The sequence below is a fragment of the Melanaphis sacchari genome, unplaced genomic scaffold (assembly GCF_002803265.2).
Source record: "Melanaphis sacchari strain LSU unplaced genomic scaffold, SCAv2.0 Contig74_pilon_pilon, whole genome shotgun sequence".
In the NCBI taxonomy this organism is placed as follows: Eukaryota; Metazoa; Arthropoda; class Insecta; order Hemiptera; family Aphididae; genus Melanaphis; species Melanaphis sacchari.
The window spans coordinates 1,872,304-1,887,993 of NW_020271531.1; the positions used below are offsets into that span (position 1 = coordinate 1,872,304).

At 28.8% G+C, this 15,690-nt stretch overlaps 1 protein-coding gene across 3 annotated transcripts in view; it reads left to right on the forward strand.

Annotated features, from left to right (window-relative positions):
* LOC112601033 (rap1 GTPase-activating protein 1) overlaps nucleotides 1-15,690 on the forward strand; it is a 159,269-nt gene that overhangs the window by 95,326 nt on the left and 48,253 nt on the right. For all 3 annotated transcript variants that reach the window (XM_025348428.1, XM_025348429.1, XM_025348430.1), the window contains exon 3: nucleotides 7,269-7,361. In XM_025348428.1, coding sequence (XP_025204213.1) covers nucleotides 7,269-7,361 — 93 coding nt within the window. The remainder of the gene's footprint in view (nucleotides 1-7,268; nucleotides 7,362-15,690) is intronic.

A 15,690-nucleotide genomic window follows, 5' to 3' on the forward strand; every position in this document is an offset into this window, starting at 1 on the left:
ATTAACAATATACAATAAATTAATTCGTAATTTCATACTTACTTAAAATTTGTGTACTTTTTTAGAAAACATGTTTAGGGAATACTACAATTATTAAAATAACACTGTTGTGCAAACCAAAATATAAGTTCATTTTAAAAATTAATCAGGATAACCGTGTAAGATTTATAAATATAAAAAGGGAGTAATGAGTAAAAAAAGTTAGGGACCTAATGTTATAGACACTATACGTCAACGAAACGTATTTTAATATATTTGCTTAGACCTGCCAAACTGGTCAAAAAACTGGAGTAAAATAATAAAATATTAAAACATTATATTGTAAATTATAAAAAAAAAAACTGAAGTGTTTTTTTTTCCGACATTCAAAAATCACTGTTCAAAGCCAAGTTTGAAAACAAGAGTTCCGCTTGAAGTGCAAACGTAATCCTTAGGTACTTAGTGATGTATAGTAAAAACTACAAACGTGATGAAAAAGATTCACTAAACATATATAGAGAAAAAAATTCCTGGGGAGATTATAAAAATAAGAATGACCACCTTTTAAAACAACGAACTGTAAATTATCTGAAGAATTGAAAAAAAAACTTAAAGTGTCACTGACAATGAGGGATTACTATTATATGTCTGTGGCAATACATCAACGCTGTGTACATTACTGCAGTGGATAGAGAATAATGCGACACTTTCTTCTATCATCCAGTGAAATAGTTTTTCAAAATCATTATCCCTGAACGTATTGTTATATTATACTTAAATTAATAATTATTGTCATTTGTATATGTTTTATTTACTAATTACAAACAATTTATCTCGCATATAAATCTAATAGTCCTGTGGAAATTATGTCATTCGTAAAAAATAACACATAATAATATTATTTGAGAAATATATTTACGAAATTACGTGGTACCCAGAGTTTTGTGTGGAGAAGTGGATGTCCTGGGCACATATATTATCCAATTTGCTGGATTTAGGTCTTGTTTGTAAATATATAACACAATAATATGATATCATACTTTTTTGTATTGAATAATGACATAATAATGCACGCATTGTTACGGTATTATTAAATTTTCGGCGAACACAATAATAATATGATAATAAGTTTAATAACAAATCAATATACATGATATTGAATTCTTCGCGATCGTCGAAGCCATGCTTCCCGGTTCACCGCTGCACCTTAGTCGTAGTCGTCCACCGAGAGACCCATTAGCAGACTCGACAATAATGGCGACATCGGCTGTATCGTATTTTATTATATATATATATAATATTATATTATATTATATACCAACATTTATGTACACATGTATATCACACCACAGCGAAACATAAACCCGTTTGCTTATCTTTGCGATTTACGTATTTTATATTTATATATATAGATGGATACCTACTCGCTGAGAGTAAATTGTGTGCGTCGGTCTTGTTGTACATCGGTCGTTTGTCGCCCGCCCGCCAATAGATTTATGTGACTAGATAAGTATCAAAGAGAATATAGAGCTACGAGTACATAACATGTATGTTTGTGTAGCGACAGAAAAGTGAAAATAATACGTAAAATAAAATAAAATAACATAATAATCACGTCCTGTGTGTGTGTGTGTTGTTAGTTGTTAATAGTGTTAATACAATTCAGTGTTGTAGTTGGAATCGAAGGTAAAACAGAGATGTCACCGTTGTGCGGTGTGTTGTGTATGCATATGTACAGAATGATTCACCAAGCATACTCACCCCTTTTCTTCTTTAATAATTAATATTATACAAATTCTGACTTTTCGAGTTATTAAATATATATTTTAAATCTGTTTTTTAAATTATTGATGATTTTTTTGTACCACTTAATGAGTATCTTATGAAACAAACTAACAAACTTTTGTTTTTCAAATGAGAACCACTCATTTTTACTATAAATTATTTAATGCATCATTTTTCTTGAAAATTTTGATATACCTACATCAAAACAAGTAATTCAAATATGTATATCAAAGAATAAGGATGATATTCTTTAAAAATAGTTTAAATAAAATTTAAAATAGAAGTAATTTCAAATGTAGTATTAATTTATTATATTTGAACTATTTTTATAAACATAAATTTAAATTACTATTATTTTTTAATACAATGTCTTTTAAAGACGTTGCATAGACTCATTATCCTTATTCCTTAGAACATAAATAACTCAAAAATTTCTTGTACAAATTTTGATTTTGATAAGTCAAAATGATCAGCTAAATAATTTACAGTAAAAGGGGGGAGTATTAGAAAAAACGAAATTTGTATTGCTACAGAATATTCCTTAAGTAGTGATACAAAAAATCTCAAGAATTTTAAAATACGGTCTTTAAGTATGTATAAAAATTCCAGAAATCAGATTTAGAATAACTACATTAGGTATTAAATAAGAAAAATGGATGAGCACCCTGTATATATAAGCAGTATAGATACCGTTCGATGCTCAACGGACATCGGTGTTATTATTTGTATTGCAGACGTGAGCGCGTGTGTTTGAGCACTTAAGGTTTCAGCGATGATTAAAATAAATAAAAAAAATAAAAATAAAGATAAACGCGCTTCTGGATGAAACGGATTGCGGACGTCTCAGCCAATATATCCTGCTACAGCTGAGAACGATATAAGATTATTACCCTGGTACCTATAAAGTATAGTATAATATAAATTATTAGTATACTATACTGCAAGAGCCGTAAATATATATTTACCTGTATGTCAGCACAACACGGAAGTTACCTGCTCATACCTATATAAATATACAACACGCATAAAAAATGAACTTTTTATTGTTTAATTATCACGTTTTTTTTTTCAACCGATTTTAGTGATTTTAATTTTAATTTATACGTATTAAATAATAATAATTTAATAATATCCGTGTAGTTCTAAAAGATAAAATCTAGTGTTTGACGTATATTTACTTATACCTTTTTTTAAATTATTATAATATACTATTATAAATAAAAATAACTATGAATTGATTATGATTTAAAATATTTTCAAATATCGAAGGTATAATGAATATTTCACATAAATAAATCATTTGAATTACGTCTTTTATGTTATATCTATAGAGTGTAGATTTTTATGTGATAAAAATTCCATATAATATTTAAATATTTATGTTGTTTTTTATCAAAATATTAAAAAAATTCAAACTATTTTAATTTTAAAAGTTATTGAATAATACCTAGCTTATTACTAATTAGTTATTTATATTTTAATGATATTTAAACGTTATTTTCGACTTTAAGGATGTGAAGTAAATTTTGATTCCGGCGGAACTCTTCTAATATTATAAATAAAAAATGTATATAAATTCTATAATAGGTATACAATAATAATTAAAATATATATACAATAAAATTAAAAATAAAACGAAAAAACCATGTGTCTATTAGTGATTAAACGTTGGAAAATCGTATCGCATATTATATGTGACTTGTATGAATGTATTTTTTTAACGACTGCATAATTAAAATTTGTGGCTTTCGAATCAATTAACGAGCATAGTACAAATATTAAACACACACACACTCGCATACACTTTCTGACGCAGTTTGAAACCAATTACACTTAGTCTATAATATATAGCTTTTATAAATAAACATACACTTCGACGTATATAATATTATGTTATATAGTAGAGTACCTTTATGCAGAAGGTTCAGAACGGCGAGTTCACCATTATACTTATAGCGAAAACGTGACTGTCGCAGTTTACAATATTCTGTAAGGTATTGAGCCCCTGCACATTTTTGTCTCGAATTTTTGTCTTTCACTGTTATCGGCAATTTAAATACAAGAAATTTTGTAAAAGTTATGAATCAGGTATCTATTAAAAAACTTTTTCATTGCGCTTCGCCGTGGCTGCAAGTTCACCGAATATTTATTCATTGTGTTTTCCAATTGTAAATATATATATAGTTTTATATTATATCGAATATAAACTTATTTAAGAAGATAATACGAAACGTTGTTAAAGGTTTACAGGCAAGTACCTCTACATAGTATCTGTTTATATTTTTTTATATTATATATTATTATTATGGTTATCTCACAGTTTTTATTTGAGTTATTTATTTTCGATGACTTTCGTTTTTTAACCACCATACATAAACTTAAGGCCAAGCTCAATATCGTGCAGGTAAACATTAATAATGTTGTACACAGGCGACACTTTTGACATTATTCAGTGTATATTTTAAAAGGGCCCTTTTGCGGTTTTGTTTACAGTGCCTGCATTAATAACGTTTAAATTATCTGCACACGTGTAGTTAAGATAGTAATTAAATCACACAAGAAAAACGAATATTTTATAACTTATCATATTATACGATATGCGGAAAAATATGATATTGTGCCTCACACGACTACACGAAACTGTTGTAGCTGAATTATGTTTAAAATAAATTAATAAATAAAGGATCGCAGCAATCATCAACAAATACGTCTCTGTAGCGGAATACAATTCCACGTTCATTCATGATTTAAACCTAATACCTGTGAAATAAGAAATTAGTTTTATCGATTTATTTAATTATTTTCTATGTCCCACATTATTGGATAACTGGATATTCCATACAACATATACGCTGTACCCTTATAGGCGGCGGCTGGTTGTATTTGTTAATAATATAATAGGTATATTGTGTTTTTTTCCAACCAGGTCGGCGCTGTTTCATTCTGCTAAACAATATAACATAAATTAAGTACTAAAATCGGCATCATCCGTTTCCGCCGAAAATACACATTTTTCTTTTCCCCGGCCAAGAACAGTATATATATATATATATACATATCTTTTCTACTTAAAAACAAACTTCTAGCTCAACTCACCTAGTCAACTCGGTATGTAATTTAAGTGTTTAGTCCTGTACACCGAAGTTATTGAATTATTTCCTAACTCAGGTATTCGATATTTTTACGTATTATATTGACTCTTAAGATTTATGCATTAATTTGCTCATTTAACATTTATTTTAATGGTCCAATGAACTGCGAGTTCTACGTTTAATGATTTCAGTGAAATCTCTTATATATAGGTAGTTAGATTGTATAAATACGATATGATTGTGATCGTTTAATGCGTTATTGGATTAACGATTAGATAATATCAAGCAGTTATCCGACACTATGTCGCTAAAATATTAAATTCACATACTTTTTTCAACTTTGATATTTTGAGAACCACTTGTTGAAAATTATACTGGGAATCAATTCAATGATTGCCCTGTACACAAATGTCACAAATTGAATATATTTCTCGAAAAACTACACCGGATTACTGTGGTCAGGTGGAATTGTGAATCATTTTATTATTTTTGTATCAAATTGATGAAAATGTCATAATTAACAAGTATTTAATGCGATAAAAGAAAAAAGAACAACATTTTCAGTTACCACTTCAGTGCGAGTGATCGAAAGGATATCATAGTAAATAAATAATTTTCATGGCTTAATATTTTTAAGTTATAATCTCATATTTTGTAAAAAAAAATATTAAATTTAGAAAATTAAATTTTCAAGCCTTTGTATATTTAAATTAAACATATGAATTTTTAAGAACAAATAAATTTAAAAATTCTTATGATTGTGAATATATAGATTTAAAAGGTATCAAAATAAAACTTAAATAAATATTTTTAGTTATTGTAAGTTGTTAGCCCTTCCCCTTTCGATCCATCAATTGTACCACCTTATTCCCACTATATAATGGATATATATTAGAAAATAGCGGGTGGGTGGATAAAAAAAAAATATATATAGTATTGTTGATCATTGTTGTAATATGATTCACGATACACTACTGGACATATCTGTTACTTCTTTTAGTCCGCGCCTATACGATCACTCGGTTGAAAAATATTTCGTAGAAGCAACGCAGCCCCGTTTAATCGATAAATCTGTGGTCAAAACCATTATATTTTTGTTCTATTATAATAAATAACAATATAATATATACATTATGGTGCTTGACCAGACAACATAATATATCTACGTCAGCGCTGAGATTTCGATTGAGCGTCGGACATCCGGTGCGAGTAAAATACATTCACAGTATAATAGTATAAAATATATGTTAAGTGCTTTGGTCCCTTGCAACACGTGTGAACATTTTCTTATACAAGTAAAACGCAGAAATGGACGAACTGCTCGATTATAAAACGGTTGCTCTTCATATACGTGAATATTACTTTATAAAATGCAATAAGTACTATACATATAATTTCATTATATGTAGTAATACGATATACGAGTACCTACTCGTACATATCCGAGTGTTAGGCCACAACAAAGTATAACAAAATATGGAAATTCGTTGGGTTCGTCAAAGATTTCGATTTTGCATCATCAAAATATAAACGTATTTATACATTCAATAATATATTTGTATACGTCAGTGTCAATTTAAATGCGCTGTTTAAAATTTAAACGAGCGGCGATATATTTCAATAAAAACAATTACTTACCTATAGTTGGACGATTATTAATGATGAACAACAAATCGTTTATGCGAACAAACCTACTGTCGACGATAATTTTTTTTCTTTTGTCATCTATTAATTATTAGATTTTAACTACACAAAGACACATACACTGTATAATGCATTTATTAAGTATAAATAATCGTAGTTGCGTGTGTGCCGATCGTATATAGGATCAGAACTTTTGAAAAATGGTTAAACTCTAAGTAATATATACTTAGGAAGATTTTCTAATTTATTGCGTTAATGACGATGATGGTGAATACCTTTGTGAAATTACAAGTAAACAAATCATTTCACGAATGTTGTTCATCATACGTGCATGCAAGGATACTTCGACAAAAATTCCATTTATTCCGTTTATTTTAAAAAGCAGCAATGCACATTTTTGTTGAGCAAAAATTAATTTCCATTTATTTTTAGAACAGAACAAATAACCGTGAAATATTTATAAGCATAAATTTGTATATTTAAAAAACATTATTAATTATAACCTTTTTTGGAAAGAGCATCGCATAGCTATGTTTCACAACAAATGATTCAGTCAAGTAATTATACAGGTCAAAATGCCTTTTAATTGCATTATTCAGGTCATTTCCCTACACCAATCTGGAGTTTCGAGTCCAGACGGGAAATTGGTTTTGGGATTAATTCAATTGATGTATAAATGTATTAATACTTCTTAGGTATTTTAGTTTTCATGTTGTTTATTGAATAAAAAAAATAAAATTTATCAAGGAAATTTATTTTATGTTTCAGTGTGCGACTCAAGACTTGTTTGAATTACTCGAAAGAGTTCAGAGCAACCGATTGGATGACCAGAGATGTGTTCTACCACCGTACTTCGCTCAAGTAAGTAAACGCCACATTCATCCATTATTTTAATTGATTATTTTGCACAAAACTAAATAATTAAGACACATATTATGCCATAGTTTTAAAAATTGATTCTTTAAAAATATTTTTCATTTTTTTTTTTATGAGACCCATAGTGATTATGACTGTATAATAATTTATATTATACTCTAGACAATATAACAGCATATAATATTATAATTGTATAGGTAACATGTTTGTCATCTTAAACAGCACGTGTGTGCCTGACATGCATTATATTATGATGTTACTTTTATAGAAATAGGCGCCAGCTAAATTATTTAGTCTTGTCAAGATATCGGATATCGCCGTAGAATAATATGTTTATTTAATAACGGAGACGACTTAACTCCTTTAGACAGTGTATATAGGTACTTACTTAAAGTCTTATATTAAGGGGTATTATTAAAAATTAATATATGCTGATTAGTTTACGTGCATGCCAAATATGATACATAATTACTACTAATAATAATTATTTTAGATTATCAACTAATAAATTTTCCAGGGTTACCTCTTTTTAACTTGAAACTTTAAAAGTATTTGGTATCAATATTTCTCAATATAAAATATGATAACATGATATTAATGTTACATTTTAAAATGCAATAAATAAAACAATATTTTTCTTTATTTTAAGAAATTTAAAATATCATACAACTATATATTGATAAATGATTATAATAATATAGTAATAATACCTATGAATCTACTACCTATACCTATACCGTTTTCATTCATTTTTTTTTGAAATTTGTTACTTCACAATCATTAAGTAGAAAATGTTCAATTTCTTTAAGTTAATCATCCCACTCATGTACCTACGTTTTGATTTATTTGGTGTTCTTTATATTAAATTATGAAATAGCTCCAGAAAATATCGATTAGAAATTACCAGCACTATATAGAATATAATAATAAAAATATTCTATCTACTCATCGTTTCTTGCTATATTTAGGAAGCGAATTTCGTCCTGCTCATCTCAGAGCAGGATATTGACAAATTATTATTTTAAACTTTAATGCAAGCAATATAATGTTATCGCATTTGAATAAACAATATTATAACAACTAACAAGTATATTTAAAATTTGGCAAAAAATGGTTATCACATGCGAGACCATTATCCATTTACATGTATTAAACTGAAGGTGTCATTTCATTACTAAAGCGCATTATACCAATTATAATGACGGATAAATAGTATGACAGTTGTTCATTTTACTTTCGTATTTGAAACGTTTTGAAGAAAAAATCGAAAAATTACAATGTGTTTACGAACAAATATAAAAAAAAAACCGGTAGATAAAAAATACAAATAAGGTTTACTCGGAATTAGTGATGAGATTGTAATGTAGATCTGACATATAGCCCAGGAAATGAAACAAAGTCACATTGGATTTTTAACCTGCTATCATCGAAATTCCTTAGATTTCATTGACATAAATAAAATATAATACAGATCTTATTAAACCACGTTGATTCAATTTAATTTGTCCTATTTATTTGTACTAATATATTGCAAACGTTAATTATATCTCAAAGAGATTTTTCGATCGGAAATGTCTGAACCGGATTGGATTGAGTAAACAATACTTTCAAAACGAACACCACATTTCACAATGAGCATTTAATTGTAATTATATTTCTGAATTCTGGCAAACGGAATCAGATTTCAGTCACGGAACAATACCGAAAATGACAAAAACACAAAATAATATGTCTAGTGTTGTTGCTGCAGCGCATAATATGTTCGTAACTCAAACGAGATAGTTCGCTTAACGAATAATTAATGTTAATAATAATTATTATTATACAATTTACATTTATTTTATACACGCGTATATTTTGCTGGCACATGCTGTACTTATAGGTACACGCCGCAACATATTATACACAAATGTGTAATGTCAAAAAAGATAAATCCGAATGTGATGTAAAATAATAATAATTCTTTAACCACCACCGGGTTTTATCATAAGTATTTTGCCCGTTTACAAGACTACAAAGAACCAAAATTGCAATTTCTCATTTGAACACAAATATCAAAAATAATAAAATATACAATATTATAAAGAGTGTTTGATATTATTATTATTATTACTATTATATTGTGTGGAGTGTAACAATGTTTAAACTCGCCACTTTCCGGTCCACCGAGTAGACTGAACCTGTGAACCGTATAATTAAACCAACAACGCGGTGGTACTAAAAATAATTGGGAAACGTTTCTTTTGAAATAAATTTTCTTATGAAATATATTTATTTTGTCTTATTTTTTTTTTGCAAACGGCGAGCAATTAATTTGTGTGGGGCGCCCGTCGGCCGCCGAAACTCACTGTGAAACATGCCGTCATGGTGTGGTGTACTCTGGTGTTTTTGCGCACACCGTTCGTACCGCAAACGCACACTATCGATTCGGCGGCATTATAATAATAATATGATTTCAACGGTCCGCTATCGATCGACGGGCCGAGGAAAATGCCCATATGCCTATCCGTGATTTATCGTTTAATTGCTATCCTATACCGACGAACGGCACGCAACGCAGTAGGTATTACAATAACGACGATATAATAGCTCCTATAAGTCTTTTACGACGCTTCGGACGATAGGTGTATTATTATTTAGCGTGCGCTCGACTCGACGATTTCGTCCACAAATCGGCCTAGATAATAATAATATTGTGTAATACGGCGTGTGTGTGTGTTGTTGTTTTATACACTCCCATCACGTACAATATACTCATAATATAATATATAACATATAAAATGTTATATGGCGATACCGGTGTCATTCGTGGCTCGCGACACACGACCTGGTTATTACGACGCTTTCGCTATACAACAATAAACTTTCAATTATTATTTTATAACATATTACAACAACGCTCGCAATTTATCTCACCGTACGCGACTCGCACCTGACTATACTCGATAAATAACCTTGTGTGAGGGCGGTTTATGTGAGAGATGAAATTTAAGAGGATCGAGAGCTGTGCGTCAAAATATTTTTGTCTGATATGCTGCTATAACGCTTCCTATTTACTGGCCTGACATTACGACGATGATGAATTAAAATGAAAACCCAGACCCCAGAAAATGTATACATGGTAGTACAGCATTATGAGTTGTACCACGACTACTACTGAAAGCAGATATAAACGAACGCTACACGTACACGTTAGGCGCCGTATTGTATAAAACCTCATGTACTACGTATTATAATATAAGGGCACGCCACTGAGTAATTTCGTCATACCGTTTATAGTCCGTTTAGTCTTTATTGCCAGCCTTAGGCGGAATAATTTGGGAGGGTGGTAGGTAAATGGTCAGACTATTCCTTGTATTAGGTACTATAATTATTCAAAAATCTCTAATTTAAGTATAAAAAACTTTTAAATTCGACTGTTGAATAAAAAAAATTCTTTCAGTAGGGTAAGGTGGAGTAGTGAAGAGTTCAGGCTTTGTGTATTCTGGAGGAATATGTCATAGTATGGAATGAAAATAATCCGACTTCGCGTGTAAATAATACAATATTGTACTATGTATTATAATTTATGATTAACATTATCAAATTAAAGTATATTACCTAGGTATAATATAAGCCCCCGATATTAATAAATGGTTGTGAACAATAATTATTATTTTCATGGTAAGGCGTTGTTAGGGTGATGATAATTGTGATGATTATTTTGTGGGGTTCTATCTGTATAGGTACCTGTATAAATTATGTATAATCTATATATATAAATTTGAAAATAGAAATCCGAGTCACGCATGTTCTCTGAAACTACTCATCCAATTATCTTGATTGTTTTTTTAAATGGAAGAGTATACATCAAAGAGCAAGTTTTAAGTCTATTTCTGATTCTATACGTTAATGAAAAATCGAGTTATTTATGTTTTAAATAATTGGCAAATACACACGTAAAGATATTTTTTTCCATCCGTGTTACTAATTATTAGTTATTACAGTTAAACTTAGTTAACTCGAAGTTGAAGGGACCAGAAAAAAGTTCGAGTTATCCAAATTGGAAATTTTTAAAACAGTACAAAATATATTAATTCCTATATATTTATTATGAATAAAGTAATGTAATAAAAAATATTTACTGTGTATTTATATATGAATTATGTATATGTAATTTTAAAGAGCTATGTATCTATGCATAAATGAAAATGAGGTTAGAAAATCATTTCAAAAGGTATATATTTTTGTTTGAGTTTTACTGTTGATCGCAGCGTTTGTAATGAATCGTTTTAAATCATTTATCGGTAACGATAACATTAATGAATAATGACCTTATTTTCAATATTAAAATATATACATAGATACACGAGGGAAATATCACAATTTTATAATATTAATAAAACTCAAAACTTCGAATTATTCACGAAAATATTCGAGTTAAATAAGATTTGTTTACATTGTTTAAATAGGAAATTCTAGGAACCGGAGAAAAAGTTCAAGGTATTGACGATTTTGAGTTAAAGAAATTCAAGATAACTAAGTTCGACTGTATTAGAAATTAGTATTTTAGTAAATAGCTGATGTAGTATAACGTTACAAAACTTTCATTGTTTTTGGTTCATACTATTAAAACTTAATGAGTTGTTTTTTGTTTTTGGTTCAAAATGAAAAATAAATAAAACAAAACAAAAAATAAATAAACATATGAAAATAATTTTAAAATATTACTGTTAAATATTAAAAAAAAAAAAAAAAAAAAGCAGCCAGTTCAGAAAACCAAAAATAATATATATAAACACATGTTATCGTTACGCTAAATGGTTAGCATTAGACAACCAAATTTTGTGCAGGCAACAAAAAGCACAGGGATAGCTATAGAATAATAAAACATCCATGATAATTAATTATATTACAAAAAATACTATTCCCGCAAGCTCTAAAGAATTTAATGTGGTTAACTTGGATCATACTATTCGGACCTTGGTTTTACCGATTAGAATAATTTTGTTTTGTTTTTTATCTTCAAAATCTGAACGTTAAGACGAATATATCAAATGCCCGTATGTATACTAATTCAACTTCGAAAGTAGCAAAATGCATTAAAACCGAGGGGTGTGTTTATAGTGTATTCCATCGAGATAATATACATTATCACGTTGTTGTGTTGACGTAATACATAATATTCGGATTTTGGTAGTCAAATAGCAGTAGCACACGATTATTATTGTAATCTAAATTATATTTCATTACTATAACGAATTTTTTTAACGATCATGGTTGAAAAATGTCAGATGATTTACAATAATAAATCGAGAAATATCTAGATAATAATTTTTAATATTTTTAGTTATATTTGTCAGTTAAACAGAACTCAGTTGACAGTTCTATTATTTGTATCTTATTATCTAAATACAGTCTTAGATGTTCAAATATATTGTACACGTCTTTATAACAATATAGGTAATTTAATATTATAGTATTAAAAATAACAAATTTAATAAATATTTTAAGATAAAAAATAATGTAAATTTTTCTATACACCACTACAGAGCGAACAGATGATATGCTATAAATTATTATTAACTAAAAGTTTCATTATTCGATTTTTAACATTAATTTATTTTTGGAGTTTAAGATTAAAAACAAACCGAGGGTTATCCGCAAGAAACCGTAAAAATACGTCATACTAAAAAAATGTTGTAGTAATAATTTAAAAGTTAAAATCGAATTCGTTCTGAAGAAAATTGATTTATTTTTATTATATATCTACTTACAATATATATTTTATCTTGATCTATCAAGAATGCTCGTTCGTATCGTTATCCGGGGTCTCATTAGTACAAGTCACCGTCATCGTCACGTCTTTGTATAATATTAGAAAACAATAACCGAATCGATGATTATTAATTATTATTTTAATTATAATACACTTATTTGTGCCGGGTGTGCGACCCGTTAGTTTTTATTTGGCATTTACATCACAGAATAGATTAAATTCCGTTAGTGTATTGTAGGTATAACAAACTGTTCATATAACAATATAATACGTATTGCGCACAATAGCATTCGAGCTACCCTCTTCTTAATCCGTTTCAATCACAAAACTTTAAGGCGCCGGAGAAAAAAACTTTAGTCACCCCGCCGTTTTTCGTCGAGTACAATTAATAGAGTATATATTATATTATTATGTACATCGCAATGACATCGCTGCCGGTCGTTCGTTGTCGCATTAATTCCACAACCCGCACAGTCTGTAGAAATTGCGTCTCGCCATATGGCTACGTATATAATGTACTGTTTAATATTATAATTAAATTATACTTTCAACATCGTTGTGCGAACGCAACTGCATACGATTTGCGTCCGTCCCATCGTACAGAGCATATTTTACTCGGCATTGATAAATCTTCGGTTCGACCGAAATCGAATTGGGGTTGAAGGATTACGCGCGTCTCGTTGTTGCTATCGGAATGCCGCGCCATTTCAATTTGTTTTAAAAGCACGCTGAACGAATCACAGCAGGCCACTTTGAAAATTATATTCACTTCGCTGACCGAAAAAAATAAAGTCTAAAACAAGTCCTGAAATATTCCTCTTTGAACAGTGTAACAGTCAGAACATTTATTTACGCGTAACACGGTTTGATTTGATATGATGACAAATATATCGTACGTACTTTCTAGTTGTAGTGTAGAACGAAATTATAGCATATTTTACTTATTCGTGACAGGATTTAAATTATTCGAATTATTAACAAATTATTATGATAAACGTATAAAATTATTGGGGCCATTGAATATGTCATATTATTAAAACTTACTACATTGGTACATAAATTAAATTCCGTTCTTAGCAACTACTGAGAAAGATTTTAATAAAAAAAAAATAACCAGAGGCGCTCACCCTGTCAACGCCCACAATGACGTCGACTGTGTTGACGAAGTCGTTGGGTCTAAAATGTCTATATAAATAGTAATAATATTTATGTCGGTCAACGGGTCGGCGATTCACGTACGCTAACAGTTTACTGGCGCTCTCTAACGGAATATTGAATACCCCACTGCAGTCCCACCGTCGTTGTTAGTTTAGTCGTCCACGAGAGCGCGCGCAGCATTGCACATTGTAAATAATATTATTTATTACAATATTTTTGTTATTATTTACTATTGTGTAACGGCCGCGACACAATTATTATTAGTCAGCGCCCTCCGACGAGTCGTACATGAAATAATATTCTATTTTATACTCCGAATATTACGAAATTGTTTACGCGAAAATATGATAAAATAATACAAAGTGATGATGCACATTACACATCATCGTCTTAACAATTGAAGTTCTCTAGTCAGCAGATGCTATGAATAGTATTATATCGATTACAAACCGTCTTTACTAGCTTAAACTGTAGCTTACAGAAATCAATTACAATAATATAAATCTAAAAGTTAGAATATGGATAATGACTTCGTGAGGCCACGGTCGAAAATTTAATTGAATCCTGATACGGAAATGGGAGTTTTTTACTTTATCTTATTTTTGGTAGGTAATAGGTTTTTTTTTAAATTTAATTATTTATACATAATGGTGAAAAAACGAGACTTCCTGAAAATAAACGGTTTTTTTTTAAGGCGAGTTAAAATATGATATTTTTTTATTAAAAAATAAATTTTAAATGTTCAATATTCTACGTGGTAAAGTTCTAAATTTAAATTGAGTTATTTAAAATTGCATTGATTAACGTTAAATAAATGCATTAGGTTTATAATCGTTTATTGATTTTGTTGTTTGTAGTGAATTTATTATAATGACAATAATAAATTATCAATGGGCTCCACTTTTATTATAAATCAAAATATGAGATGACTACTTTGTGAGACTAATTAGTTATCAGTCATAACTTATGACCATCGCCACAGCTGTGCATGAAAATAAATAATCTCATTTGGTTGGTATATTAAATAATTTATTTAATATAAAAATGAGCATCATTACCTGGTCATTATCTTTGTTTTTTTTTTTTTAATTTGCAACAAGAGTGAGATTATTATTCCTATTAAATTAATTTAAAACACGAGATTATAACAATTAGATTCATACATTTGAAAATGTTTAAATTTTTTTGAATCATAATAATTTGTAAAGAACTTTCAAGAAATATAAGTTTTATGCATTTAAATTTCACTTTTCAATATCACGTATAACAATTTTTAATGTAGCAATAATAAAAATTAACTATTTATTATAAAAAATTAACAAGGATGGTTAATTACGTTTTACACTATACATTATCAACATATTTCCATTTAATTTCGTTTAACATTCCATAATTACC